Genomic DNA, 15,542 nt, shown 5'->3' on the forward strand with positions numbered 1-15,542 from the left:
CAGTTCTCTGGTCCTGCGACTCAATGCTCACCCCCTCCCAATGGCAGCCCCTCTCCCGTCTGCTTCCAACTTACACTGGTCAGTTGACCATGCTCATTCACTGATAAACCCTCTGAATGACTCACTGCAGGAAAGCAGGACACCTAAAGGATGCTGTTCCTCTGAAAACACCATATATTTTTTACAGCTTACACACAGGTCCTCCCAAGCACCTAGAAACAATGGTAACCGAAGCACCTGACTGACATAAGAAAGACACTTGTACGTTGCCCTATACTGTAGTAAATGGAGACGCAAAATACAAAATAATATAATAATAATAAAAACACTAAAACGTCAATTAAATGTATTGAATAATAATAATAATAATAATAATAATAATAATAAAAAACACAACAATTTGTGTAACTGACAATTTCAAACATGCAATATTTTGTAAAAAAGGATTTGTGGTATAATATTTCATCTGAAAAAAAAAAGAACTTGAATACAAAAAAATTTCTAGTTTGTATTTGTTTTAGACTATTCTTAGCTTGACTTGCTGTGGTGGGGAGAAAATAAAACGCACATTTTTGTTAACAGGGCAACTAAGGAGAAGAAAAAAAAAAATAGGCGGGTCCCTATAAATGTACTTGACGTTCACAAGTGGAGGGCTTTGTTGGAAAACTTACTTGGAAGCCTGGCCTGAGAACTGAGCACCAGCCTTGGAGCTAGAATATTCTGCTGAACTGTATGCTGAGAAGTCTGAGAATGGGTCAGTTGCCTTATTGCAGTGGCTGCTGCAAAGTTTGCTGGTGCTTGTGGCCTAGGAGCTCCCAATGAGACATGAGTAGTATGACCCTGAATGGTAGTTGCTGAGAATGACATTAATAGTAAAATGAAGTAGCGTATCCTGCATAAATCACAATTAAACATTGCAACAAAGGGTGTAGAAATACAACCTAAAAATAGTTTACAAAATAGTGTCCAAGAATAGATGTAGTATATCCTGAATCAATCCTCTCTAACATCATTACCTTACATCATACCACACCAACACAACATACAGTATTGAAACCACAGCACATTGAAGTCATGTGTATTGTTATATACAGCCAAGGTTTTCCAGTACCATGTACTCTGGGCAGAATTTATATCGGTAAATGTATTCTTTCTCCAATATTAGAACATGCAAGTTTGTAGTGTTTTATGTCATACTACTGAGCAACCCCTCAAAGAGAACCTTTCACCTCCCCGTACATGTTCAGCTGAGTGTTCAGTTGCACAAACCCTGGGGCACTTTACATTCTTTTTCTACCCTCGACGAAAGAAAAAAAATACGACGAAAGAAAAAAAGACGACAACGAAAGAAGACAAAGGCGAAGACGAAGAAGGTAGTAACTGGCCGGACCTCAGTATTAATAAAATTCTGCAGTGTGATATGTAGTAGGCTGCACAAACAATAGATTCCTAAAACATACATAAGAGGAGAAAGGTCACAATACCTCATTAGGCTCCATTGAAATTTGTGTAAAGAAATACTTTCCCCACCCCCAAAGAAAAAAAAAAAAAAAAGGATTAGACAAATTGGAAACGTCGAGATCAGCTAATCGAAGGAAACTCTGGTGAGTCGTGGCAAAGAGGAGGTAGGCATTGCAAATTTCGATGAAGAAAGGGTACTTGCCCTGCTCTAGGCGAGCCCATTACTGACCATAGGGACTCCATTCAGAACCTTCAAGTGTGGACGTAGCATTTAATGCTCTTTTAATCCACGATAGGTCTGGCTGACCCGTCCTTTATTGAGGACTGTGAAGATGTTTGAGTAAAAACCTTGTAAACGTTCCGACTTTGGAATACGGACAACCACTTCCTGAAGGAGAAGTGACTGAATAGCCTGAAAAAAAGAAGCATGACCAGGGGCCCGAGGCGGGGTCGTTAGGAAAATCCAACCTGGGGTGGGATGGATATTTGATTTTGTATCCTATTGATACAACCTCTTGAACCCAAGCATTGTTCACGACCACCAGAAAGGAAAGAAGTCGTCCCATCGCCTGAGGGGAAGGTTTGAGTGGAAAGACATCTTCAGGCAGAAGATGTTATAGAGGTGGTAGGCTTCTGGGGACTAGGTCAACCATGCTTGGAGGGCTTGAAGGATGGACTTCTAAAGTCAGCAGGACAGCTTGACTTCCTCTATGATCTCAGAGAGGACAACTCTGAGGAAGGAGGTAGCCATTTCTGCAAGAGGCCTAAGAGATCAAATCATCCAGGTGTTTCCCAAAAAGTCTACCTCCAAATAAATTGGAGGCCAGTGAGGGTCTTTTTTGAAGCAGGATCCACTGCCCAAGATTTAAGCCAAACAGCGCAGAGAATAACAGAGTTAGCAGTTGCTCTGGAAGTGAAACGAGACAACTCAGGCAACTCACATAATAATGTCGAGGCATGAACAAGTTGCTGCGCTACGGATTCCGTCAAAACAACGGAACCCTGTCACAACGGTGACAAACAGAAACCTTTAGCAACGTTTGTCACCATTGAGATCAATAGTGATGCAAACGGAAGCTAAGGATTCCATTTGCCTTTCCGTTGTGGGGTTAACCCGACGGAAACCCCAGACGGATCCCCTCAACGTAAAGGCAACGCTGATGTGAACCGTCCCTTACCGCAAAGATTAGGTCCTGAATCTAAATCCAAGGCTTTCCCAGAGGAGACAAACTTAACATGGAAGCAGCTTCTCCAGCGCTAGTTCTGATAGGTGATGGATGAGAAGAAATCGACCAAGAGTAGTGAGAAAAGATAGACATCTGGATGAAGCCAAAAAGACCATAGGCTAGCCTACCAAACCCCTGGAGACGCTCCTGGTGCACTACCCTGCCGCGAGGCCTCTGGAAGCAGGTCGGGGAGATCAAGCAGGTGCTGTGCGGTCTGAAACGCTGGACTGAGCAGTAACTCGGGTAGGAAGAAAGACTGCATTGTAGAAAGCCTGAGTTAGAGCAGAGGCCCACCCCCTGAATAGACCATGCTAAACAGCCACTGGACAAAAAAGAGATCCCGTCCCCATAGCGCATAACCATTGAAGAACCACCCTCATAACCTAGATAGGTTGCGAAAAAGTTGACACCCAGGTCCCCAAAAAGCTGGAAACTAAATTAATGTGTCCCTGCCGACAAAGCAGCAATCGGCGCAGAAAGAGACAAGAAGGCTGTCAGCAGATGGGTTGGGTGGTGAGGGATACAGAGGAAAAAGAAGGGGCAGCGGTATCCCGAAGACCAGCTGGGAAGGGACAGAGAAAACAAAGGCCCTTCTGATCCCAGGTCACTCTAGCGCCCCCAGCTGCTGGGAAGAACACCTTTGACATGCTTATAGTAGATAGGAAAGGGAGGGTGGAGATGAATACACCCCTGACCAAAGTCATCGGGTGCGCGCTAGGTCACCGCCTCGGTAACCTCTCACGACAGTGGGGTTACAGGCATTACACCTGTGAAAGCAGTAAAGGCGGGTATTAGATGGGAGGAAGCACAGAACAGATTGTCTTGTTTTCTAGCACCCTCAGGGAGGTTGTCTAGGCTGGCGGCACAGGCTGACAACAGCCCTAAACCGGAAATAAAAAGCAAAAGAAATAAAACTAAAATAAGAAAAATACAGAAGATCAGCCAACAATTATTTTCCACCTAGTGTCAGCCTCCTATTGGCAGGTGCCTACACCCATGGTGCAGTGTCTCCCAATTACATCAACGAGAAAAGAACTTAAATGTCAGAGGCACTCTGCCTTTTAGCAGAGGATCTTCTAGATACCCTAAAATGGACAGTGGGGGCACCTGCAAAAGATTCCCTGCGCCACATGAAAATAAGGGCACAAGAGACTTCTCGGCGGTTCTAGCTAGTTGAGTGAGTTCACCACATGGATCATACTGTGCTGCCAGAAGAAGCCCTAACGTGAGTATGTAGCGCTGAGAGGGCTCATTTGCCCTTACTAACATATGGCACAGATCCGTGCCCTGCCACCATTCCAAGATAAAATGGGTGTGAGGGAGCATCCTTTTAGCAGGTAAACTTATATAGATGTTAGATCATAGATACTGTTAAGAGAGTTGTCCGGGATCAAGAAAATAAATAAATAAATAAATACAAAACTGGGTCAAGGGGGGGGGGGTGGCATAAAATAATAAAAGAAGCGATCCTGCTGCAGCCAATCACTGGCGGCAGCAGTCGTGTGTCAACATGACGTCATTGCTGCTGCTCCGTAAACAAAGACTGGATCACAGGAGCCGCAAGGGATTTAAAAGGTAAGTAATGCTTAATTTATGCCATTACCTTCCCTTGGCCCGTTTTTCTTGATCCCGGACAACCCATTTAAGACTGCATTTATTTATCACACTTTTCAAGCAGTTCAAGCAGAAATTATCCAATTCTCATTTTTCTCACAGTGCAATTAAAGTAATGGATTTACTTATTTGGAAACGGGTATAAATAAAAGGTTACCTTTGGTCCCCTGAGGTGCGGCAGGTATGGTGACTGGAGACCTTTTGACTTGCCCCTGCTGGGTGACCGTGGATGTAGTTGTAGTCACTACACGTGTAGCTGGTGCACTTGGAAAAGCAACAATGCGCCCCTCAGGTTTCTGACCATAAAGTACTGGCTCAAATAACCTAGAACATGACAAGGAAAATATACGATCAACAGATAAAAGTGAGCAAGGAGAAACTAAGCTAACTAGGTATTAGTAAGATACCAAGTTACCTTCTGGGTTTAATTTTTGCCCGTTTTGGTCGGGGAGCCGGATCAGGGTTACTGTGTAATTCCTGAATCAGTTTCCTAGTTACTTTCCGTTTTGGAAGCAGCTGAGCTTCATAATGGGTCATTTCATTCTCCAACCCAAGTAAAGCAAACAGGGACAAATCTGTGTTCTGTGGAGAAAGAAGAAGAAAAAGGTATAACTGTACATTACACTACTTCTGGAGTATCATGGATGACTACTGAATTGTGTGTTTTGCAAGATAAAACAATTTTTACTTTAAACCTGTTAAGTCTTTTTACAGCATTTTTCAGTGGGTTGCTCTTCATCCTCCTAAATCACACTCGCTTTTTATCTCTAACCTAGTATTCCTTAACCCCTTCCCGCTCCTGGACGTACTATTAGGTCACGGTAGCTGTATCGTTCGCTCTTCATGACCTGATAGTACGTCACGGGAGACATGGCCATTTCGGCCATCTTCCCGACACATACAGGAGCTGTGACAGCTGCTGTCTTGTACAGCGGTTGCTGCAGCTCCTATAGCGGGTACTGATCGCTGTGTCCCCATTGATTAACCCCTTAAAAGCCACGTTCAATAGCGATCGCTTCTTTTTAGGGGTTAAACCACCATCGCCGGCCCGCTATATGATAACGGGCAGCGATGGTTGCTGTGGCAACCTGACGCCTAACAATGGCGTCCGGCTATCCCATCTATGGAAGTGATTAGCTGACAGCTCTAATACACTGCACTACGCATGTAGTGCAGTGTATTAGAATTGCGATCAGGGCCTCCTGCCCTCAAGTCTCCTAGTGGGACAAAGTAATAAAGTAAAAAAAAAAGTTAAAAATAGTTTTGTAAAAATAAAAAAGTTTTAGAAAGTAATAAAAGTAAAAATTCCCCTTTTTCCCTGATCAGTCCTTTATTATTAATAAAAATAAACAAACTATACATAATTGGTATCGCCGTGTCCGTAACGGCCTGAACTCCAAAATGATTTCATGATTTATCCCGCGCGGTGAACGCCATAGAAGAAATAATAAATCATACCAGAATCACAAATGTTTGGTCACTTCACCTCCCAAAAAATTGAATAAAAAAAAAGTCACATGTACCTAAAAATGGTACTGATGGAAACTACAGTTCGTTACGCAAAACACAAGTCCTCACACGGCTTTCTTGATGGAAAAATAAAAAAAGTTATGGCTCTTAGAATAAGGTAACACAAAAAGAAAATGATTTTTTTACAAAAAGTATTTTATTATGCAAACGCCATAAGACAAAAAAAACTATAAACATCAGGTATCGCCGTAATCGTATTGCCCCGCAGAACAAAGTGAATATGTCATTTACAGCGCACGGTCAACGCTGTAAAAAAAAACAAAAAACAATAAAAAACAATAGTAGAATTACTGTTTTTGAGTCACCACGGCTCTTAAAAATAGAATAAAAACTGATCAAAAAGTCACATGCACCCCATGAAAACTACAATAGGGTCACTTTTGGGGGGTTTCCACTGTTTTGGCACCACAAGACCTCTTCAAACTTGACATGGTGCCTAATAAAAAGGAGGCCTCAAAATCCTCTAGGTGCTTCATTGCTTCTGAGGCCGGTGCTTCAGTCCATTAATACACTAGGGCCACATTTGGGATATTTCTCAAAGCTGAAGAATCTGGGCAATAAGTATTGAGTTGCGTTTCTCTAATAAAACCTTTTGTGTTACAGAAAAAACTGGAATAAAAAGGATTTTCTGCCCAAAAAAATAAATATGTAAATTTCACCTCTAGCTGTTTCACAGGAATTTAAAGGGTTAATAAACTTTCTATATGCTGTTGTGAATACTTTGAGGGGTCTAGTTTCTAAAATGGGGTGTTTGATAGGGGTTTCTAATATATGGGCCCCTCAAAGCAACTTCAGAACTGAACTGGAACCTAAAAAAAAAAAAGAAAAAAAAAAGAGGCAATACTTCGCTTCTTACATTACACTGATAATGAGCCGTGCCCACCCCGAGATGACCCCAGTTTTGACCGTTTGTATAAACCGAGACCCCTATTAGACCATTCCAGTGCCCGGTTTTCCCAAGCATACACCCCCGAGAATTGTATTTCTATTGAGGAGTCCTTGGTACATTTTAAAGGAAGGCTTCAATTCCGACAGTACCTGCCGAGTAAGAGGGCAAGGTATGGCGTGAAGATGTATAAGCTGTGTGAGAGTGCATCAGGGTATACCTACAAATTTAGGATATATGAAGGGAAGGACACCAGTATTCAGCCCCCAGAATGCCCCCCCTTACTGGGAGTTAATGCAAAAATTGTGTGGGATTTGGTGCACCCACTGCTGGACCAGGGTTACCACCTCTAGCTGGATAATTTTACCAGCGTCCGGCTCTTCAACTGCCTCGCTTCCAGAAGTCCTGCGGCATGCGGCAATGCTAGAAGAAATCTGAGAGGCCTTCCTAAGGGTATGTGCACACGAGAAGTGGCTTTTACGTCTGAAAAGACAGACTGTTTTCAGGAGAAAACTGCTGCGTCGTTTCAAACGTAAAAGCTCCTCCTCGCATTATGCGAGGCGTCTTTGACGCTCGTAAATCTTGAGCTGCTCTTCATTGACTTCAATGAAGAACGGCTCAAATTACGTTGCAAAGAAGTGTCCTGCACTTCTTTGCCGAGGTAGTCATTTTACGCGTCGTCGTTTGACAGCTGTCAAACGACGACCCGTAAATGACAGGTCGTCGGCACAGTACTTCGGCAAACCCATTCAAATGAATGGGCAGATGTTTGCCGACGTATTGTAGCCCTATTTTCAGACGTAAAACGAGGCATAATACGCCTCGTTTATGTCTGAAAATAGGTAGTGTGAACCCAGCCTAAGACTCTGCTTGGGCAAACACTCAGAAGGGGTGAGAGCAGGGCACAATCTAGCAGCAACATATTGTGTGTCAAGTACAAGAAGAGAGATGCCACACCAGTACCCATGTACCTGTACGAGGTACCAGTACAAAGACCCCCAAACCAGACTGCATCCTGGACTACAATAGGTACATGGGAGGGTTGGACTTGTCAGATCAAGTCCTGAAGCCCTACAGCGCCATGCGGTGTTGTATAAGCTGGCCGTGCACATCATACAGATGCCATTGTACAATGCGTACGTGCTTCGTCGATGTGCAGGCCAGACGGGAACTTTCCTGGAATTTCAGGAGGTGGTTATCAAGAACCTAATCTTTAGGTACCAAGAAGGGGGGGCACCCAGTACTTCTGGAAGCGAGGCCACATACATCGTACCAGGGCAACACTTTTTTTTTTTAACTCGTTTTATTGAAAAGTGAGTTTGTTTTACCACAATATGAGGTATACATGACAAAGGTAAAGGACAACAGTGTCCCAAACAATACAACAAAGCACTCGCAGGTGCTGTACAAATCTCAACAATATTGCCGTCCTGTTTACTTCACCACTCAAAAGAGGCATAATAAAATTCACAAAAGATAAGTCCATTCACTACATTTTTAACAGTATAATGCTCATACAAGGTGTTTATATGTGAGAGGTCCGGGAGATCCACTACATTATCCGTCTCCTCGCATCCCGCCTATCGTCCCCTCCTCGCATCCACTGCTACCTCTAGCTCCCGAGGGGTGTACGTTGAAATCAGAGCTGTTGCACCATATGTCCCATATCTTATGAAATTTGTCTGGCCGATCTCTATGCTTAAAAATGATCCGTTCATATGATATTGTAGAATTGACCATCTGCTTCCATACTGCAACCTTAGGAGGTCGGCGATCCATCCATTTCATAGAAATGCCTTTTCGGGCCAAAAAGAGGGTCTCCTGCAGAAAGATTCTTGTATGACCGGACCATATGTCTTCCTCCAGTATTCCGAATAGACATAATTCTGGAGTCCCCACAACAGGAAATGGTAGCATTAAGTTGAGGAATCCGATGATCTCTGACCAGTAAGATCGGATGTGTGGGCACATCCATACCATGTGCCAGAAGTCAGCTGGGGCATGCGAACATTTCGTGCAAGCAGGTTCCGATATGTATTTCATTTTAAATAGACGCTGAGGTGTCAGGTACGCCTGGTGGATATAGTACAGCTGGATGAGCTTATTATTAGCAGCAGGTGATACATGCAAATGTGATTGCAGTAGGTCTTCAATAGTTTCCTCCGTCAGAGAAGGAATTAGTTGAGACCACCTGGAGACAATCGGCAGCGGAGCCGCATTAGCCTTCTGTTCAAGCACGTGAGCGTAAATAGTAGAGATCAGACCTCTTGGGCCCTGTGACCGGACCACCCCAATGAGCGGATAGGAGGAGATGGGTTGACGCTGTCTCGGAAACTGCTCAGCCAGGAGGTGACGCATCTGTAAATATCTGAAGAAATGCTGTCGAGGAAGCCGGAATTTCTCCTGCATCTGTTCGAAAGACAGAAGGATATTATTTTCATACACGTCTCCAAGCACTGTGACACCCACATCAATCCAGTATGCGGCATCCGTGAACTTAACTAGGGAGTCCAGCATCGTATTATGCCACAGAGGAGTTTCCGTGGGGATGTCCGAAGAACTCGAGATAGTCATAGCCACTTTCCAAACTTCCCTTGCCACTCGACAGACAGGCAGTAAAGAGGACCTTGGCACTTCCTGATGAAACAACACCGGCCACAGTGACTTATGTGCAGAATAGTCCAGTAACATACCCTCAAGGCCCGGAGGACGTTTGGCTTGGGTCCAGGTGCCAAGGTATTTGAGTTGGCCGGCCAGGTAGTATAGGTAAATGTCCGGAAGAGCAATACCAGCCATTTCCTTCGGTCTTTGTAGCTTCTGTAAGGCCAGTTTTGACCTAGACCTTCCCCATATAAAGGAAATGATGAGGGACTCCAGTTGCTGGAAGAAGGACTTTGGTATAGGAGTGAATATATGTTGTAGAATATAAAGACTCTTAAGAAGTATCACCATTTTAATCAGATTAATTCTCCCCATGACCGACAATGGAAGGGCCGCCCACGTCTTAAACTTTTCTCTGGCAACGGAGAATAAAGGATACACATTGAGTTGTAGGGAGAGTGTCGCCTTTCTGGTAATATGTATACCCAAGTATTTAAATTGATCAACCACAGCAAGACCTTCTCTCGTGGAGCCCACAGATTGCGTATCCCCAGGCTGTAAAAACAATATGGTCGATTTGGACCAATTAATGCGAAGTCCAGAGTAATCTCCAAAGGTGTTGATAAGATGCATCATTCTCGGGAGGGAAGACTGTATCTGCGAAACAAATAACATAATATCATCTGTGTACAGTGCAATACGATCCTCACCCATCTTATGTGGGACCCCCTTTACTTCCGAATCCGATCTGATGAGTATTGCCAGTGGTTCCATTGCCATTGCAAATAGCAGGGGTGACAGGGGGCAGCCCTGCCTTGTTCCCCTACCTAGGTCAAAGGAGGTAGATGCGAGGCCATTCAGTGCTATGTTAGCCCTGGGATGCTTATAGATGATCTGTATCCATGTCACAAATGCAGGGCCGAATCCAAAGCTGGACAGAACACTAGCTAGGTAGGTCCATTCCACAGAGTCGAAAGCCTTAGCAGCATCCAAGGAGGCCAAGGCCCAGTCATTTTTGTTACGTTCGCCTATCTGCGCCACCGTCTGAACTCTCCTCAAGTTATCAGACGTACTTCTCCCAGGGATGAACCCAGATTGGTCCGGGTGGATAATATCAGAGATGACGGAGTTTAATCTGAGTGCCAGTACTTTAGTCAGCAATTTGTAATCTGTGTTGAGTAGAGAGATGGGCCTGTAGGATCCACAATCCAATGGTGTTTTATCAGGTTTCAGGAGTACAATTATAGTCGCATCGTACAACGAGGCTGGCAGGGTTCTTTCTTGAAAGGAAGCATTCAGTATTTCTAGTAACTGTGGTAGGAGTTGGTCCTGGTATTTAGTGTATACTTCCAGGGGGATTCCATCAGGGCCCGAGGCTTTGCCCTTTGCCATAGTGGTCAAAGCTTCTGATAGTTCAGGCAGTGTAATAGGGGCATCCATAAATTCCCTCTGTGACTCCGTTATCTGCGGAATATCTATTCCCAACAGATAATCCCTGATATTCATTGGAGACACCTGTATTTTAGATTCGTAGAGTCCTTTGTAGAATTCAGCGAAACGTGACATAATCCGCTCATTGTCGTGTACCACTTCCCCTGTCGCGGAGTGAATACGCAATATGGCCGGCGAGGCCGAATTACTATGAACCAGGTGTGCCAGCAGGCTACTGGATTGATTACCTAGCTCAAAGTATTTCTGGTTGGAGAAGAATATGCGACGCTTTGTTTTTTCCTGGAGGAGATGGACATATTCCCTGCCTCTCTGTAGCCACGTCTGCTGGTTTAACGGAGTGGGGTCCTCTATAAATGCAGCTACCAATGATGTACATTCAGCGGCCAGCAGCTGTTCCACCCCAGAGGCCTGTCTTTTGTGGTAGGAGATCGAGGACTGCAAACACCCTCGCAGGTATGCTTTCAGTGCATCCCATAAGGCTGAGTGGTTGTCAAAGGGAAGATTTTCTACAAAGAACACCGTCAATTGATCCGGGATGCGGTCCTGATCCCCAAATACTTTAAGCCAGAATGGATGAACTTTCCTAGGCCCTCTATACAAGTGTTGGGATCGTAGGTTGAGCTTTACTATTATAGGCGAATGATCAGACATTGCTCTGGGTAAATGAAAAATAAGCTCTAGCATACTGTAGATTTTGGCGTTACTGCACACATAATCAATCCTGGACAGTGAGTTTCTCCCAGGTGTGAAGCACGTGTATTCGCGGTCATTGGGATGACGCTGCCTCCACATATCCATCCAACCCATCTCCCCCAAGAATCCAGCCAGCGGAGAAGACCTGGGTAGATGTCCAGGCACGAGTCCAGGATAAAATTTGTCTGTGGAAGGATCTAGGAGAAGGTTGAAGTCTCCCATACAAATCACCCCAGCCGCAGGGAATTGGGATGCAAATCTAGCCGCCTCATATAACACCTTCATGGAGGCCGGAGGAGGAATATAAAGTCCAATCAGTACGAACTGCTGACCTTCAATCCACGCGTGTATGAAGACTGACCTGCCACCAGGGCAACACTTTCCAGGAGAAGTTCCCCAAACTGGGAAGAAGGGAAAAAGTTAAGAGGTGCAAAGTCTGAAATAAGAGGGAGGATAAGGAAGGACACAATATATCAATGTGACACGTGTCCCGGAAAACCAGGGCTCTGTATGAAAGTGTTTTAAAATGTATCATACATCCCTTGATTTTTAATCTACCCCAGTTTTACTTACCCTGATGCACTCCGCACAGCTTATCCCCCTCATCTTTCCCTTCTGAGCCTTCTGTGTGCCCAGGAAGCTGTTAACAGCCACATTGAGGGTATTGCCGTACCCGGGAGAACCGACATTACAGTTTATGGGGTGTATGTCTCCGGTCAAAATGCTCACTACACCTCTAGATGAATGCCTTAAAGAGGCTCTGTCACCACATTATAAGTGCCCTATCTCCTACATAAGGAGATGGGCGCTATAATGTAGATGACAGCAGCGCTTTTTATTTAAAAAACAATCTGTTTTCACCACTTTATTAGCGATTTTAAATTTATGCTAATGAGTTGCTTAATGCCCAAGTGGGCGTGTTTTTACTTTAGACCAAGTGGGCGTTGTACAGAGGAGTGTATGACGCTGACCAATCAGTGTCATGCACTTCTCTCCATTCATTTAGTCAGCGCATAGGGATCCTTTTAGATCGCTATGTGCTGCCTTATACGAACACATTAACGATACTGAAGTGTTTAGATAGTGAATAGACATTCCACGGGATGTGTATTCACAATCCCTGCACTTCGTTACTGTTTCTGTGGTAGTTACAGCAGATCAAGCGTAATCTCGTTGTAACCTGTCATTTACAGCGTAATCTCGCGAGATTACGCTTGCTCTGCTGTAAGTACCACAGAAACAGTAACGAAGTGCAGAGATTGTGAATAGACATCCCGTGGAATGTCTATTCACTGTCTAAACACTTCAGTATCGTTAATGTGTCAGTATAAGACAGCACATACTGATCTAGCAGGATCCCTATGCACTGACTAAATGAATGGAGAGGAGTGCATGATGCTGATTGGTCAGCGTCATACACTCCTCTGTACAACGCCCACTTGGTCTAAAGTAAAAACACGCCCACTTGGGCATTAAGCAACTCATTAGCATAAATCTAAAATCGCTAATAAAGTGGTGAAAATAAATTGTTTTTTTTTTTAAATAAAAAGCACTGCTGTCACCTACATTATAGTGCCGATCTTCTTATGTAGGAGATAGGGCACTTATAATGTGGTGACAGAGCCTCTTTAAGGGGTGTAGATTTTAAAATGGGGTCGCTTCTTGAGGGATTCCACTGCTTTAATACCTCTGGGGCTCCGCAAATGCAACATGGTACCCGAAAACCAATCCAGCAAAATCTGGACTCCAAAGAACACAGAGCGCTCCTTTCCTTCTGAGCCCTCCCATGGGCTCAAACGGCAGTTTATCACCAGAAATGGGGTATTGCCGCACTCAGGAGAAATTGGGCAACAAAATGAGATATTTTGTTCCCTGTGAAAATAAGAAATTTTGATCAAAAATGTAATCTTATTGGAAAAAAGTTCAATTCAAAGCCCAATTCAAATCCGTGCTGTGAAAAACCTGTGGGGTCAAAATGGTAACAACAACCATAAATGAATTCCTTGAGGGGTGTGGTTTCCAAAATGGGGTCACTTGGGGGATTCCTACTGTTTTGGCACCTCAACAAACCTGGCATGCTGCCTAAAATATATTCTAATAAAAATGGGGCCCCAAAATGCACTAGGTGCTTCTGGGACTTGTGTTTTTTAGTCCACGAGCGCACTAGAGCCACATGTGGGACATTTCTAAAAACTGCAGAATCTGGACAATTCATATTTAGTAGTGTTTCTCTGGTAAAACCTTCTGCGTTACAGAAAAAAAAGAAATTGAAATTCAGCAAGAAAAATGAAAATGTGCAAATTTCACCTCCACTTTACTTTAAAGGGAATGTGTTGCCAGAAAAACATGTTTTTTTTTTTAAAAATTAAACATTTAGTGTGTGGGTGATTAAACATTGTTCAAATTTTTTTTATTTTTTTGCACGAGTCCAGGAAATATTATAAATTATTTCTAATTTATAATACTACCCATTTTTGGTCACTAGATGGAGCTGTTCCCAAAATTGCAGCATTGCAACGTTGGGTTAAAAGCCCTCGCTCTAGTGAGCTCTCAGCATCCCCCCCTCCTTTATCCTGGCTAGTGCCGGGATAAACGAGGGGTTTGAACGATGTAACCTCCTACACTGTGTGTCGCCATTTTTTGAGCTAACCCACAGTGTAGTAGGTTTACATACAGTAGTAAACACACACAAACACGAACATACATTGAAATCTCTTACCTGCTCCTGCCGCCGCGGCTCCCTCCGGCCCGTCCGCTCCGTTTGCTGCCGCTGGTCCAAGTGCACAAATCCGGAAGCCGCGACCGGAAGTAGTAATATTACTGTCCGGCCGCGACTTCCGGTCCACAGGAAAATGGCGCCGGACGGCGCCAATTTCGAATAGGACTGTGTGGGAGCGGCGCATGCGCAGTTCCCACACAGACGCCGTACACTGAAGTCAATGGGACGGGAGCCGTTCGTCGTCCCTATGGGACTGTGGCTGCCGTATTCCATGTCTGTATGTGTCGTTAATCGACACACACAGAAATGGAACAAAAAATGGCAGCCCCCATAGGGAAGAAAAAGTGTAAAAATAAGAAAAAGTAAAACACAAACACACAAATAAATATAAACGTTTTTAATAAAGCACTAACATCTTGAACATATGAAAAAATTTTCTGTGATGACACTGTTCCTTTAAGGTCCAAACTAGGCTGCGTCCTTAAAGAGGCTCTGTCACCAGATTCTCAAACCCCTATCTCCTATTGCATGTCATCGGCGCTGCAATGTAGATAACAGCAACGTTTTATGTTTTTTTTTTTAAACGTTAATTTTTGGCCAAGTTATGAGCTATTTTATATTTATGCAAATGAGCTTTGAAATGGACAACTGGGCGTTTTTTTTTCGTTATGTCCAACTGGGCATGTATTGTGTTTTTAACTGGGCGTGTTTATGTGTATGACGCTGACCAATCCGTGATCAGTCAGCATCATACACTCCTCAACATCTGCATGCTCCTCTCCTGAAATATTCTGTGCTGCTGTGAACTCTGCTCTTACCATTACGTAGCTCTCAGTCTGTTACCTCTCCTCCACTCCTGTCCTCAATAACACCTTCACATGATTGGCAAGTCACCACCCCGCACAAGATCCTACTGCACGGCTGACAGTCGTCAGCTGTATAGCTAACAGCACGGTTGTGTTGGAAGCGCGCCCTGCTGTGTCTCACTTAGCAGCTGGGTGTGTTCCCCTCATCTAGCTGCTACGTTCTATCCTGACCGCCGGTGAATTCTCCGTGCGGTCTTCGCAGTGCTGCTACCCCGTTTACCTACGGGAGCAGAACGCGGCTCCTGAAATACTCTGTGCTGCCTTAAACTCTGTGGACAGGTCAGGATCCTGGTTCCCCTGCAGCATTTAAAAAAAACTTCGCCGATCACATGCAATAGGAGATAGGGGTTTGAGAATCTGGTGACAGAGCCTCTTTAAGGGGATAAAATAACAAATTATGAAAGAGCAGAGCTTTAAAATAAGGGAATTTAACAACATGCCCTTAAAGCATCACCATCTAAAGACAGTGGAGCTGTAATAGGGGAGTAGTGATG

General features: G+C 44.1%; 1 protein-coding gene across 6 annotated transcripts in view; it reads right to left on the reverse strand.

The window, feature by feature from the left end:
• The window catches only part of LOC142657678 (E1A-binding protein p400-like), a 164,213-nt gene that overhangs the window by 73,027 nt on the left and 75,644 nt on the right, over nt 1-15,542 (reverse strand). For 5 of the 6 annotated variants that reach the window (XM_075832966.1, XM_075832984.1, XM_075832993.1 and 2 more), the window contains 3 exons: nt 4,717-4,883; nt 4,459-4,625; nt 672-854 (listed from right to left, as the gene is read on the reverse strand). In XM_075832966.1, coding sequence (XP_075689081.1) covers nt 672-854; nt 4,459-4,625; nt 4,717-4,883 — 517 coding nt within the window. The remainder of the gene's footprint in view (nt 1-671; nt 855-4,458; nt 4,626-4,716; nt 4,884-15,542) is intronic. The other variant, XM_075832999.1, reaches the window with a different exon arrangement.

Source organism: Rhinoderma darwinii, chromosome 1 (assembly GCF_050947455.1).
Source record: "Rhinoderma darwinii isolate aRhiDar2 chromosome 1, aRhiDar2.hap1, whole genome shotgun sequence".
Classification (NCBI taxonomy): domain Eukaryota; kingdom Metazoa; phylum Chordata; class Amphibia; order Anura; family Rhinodermatidae; genus Rhinoderma; species Rhinoderma darwinii.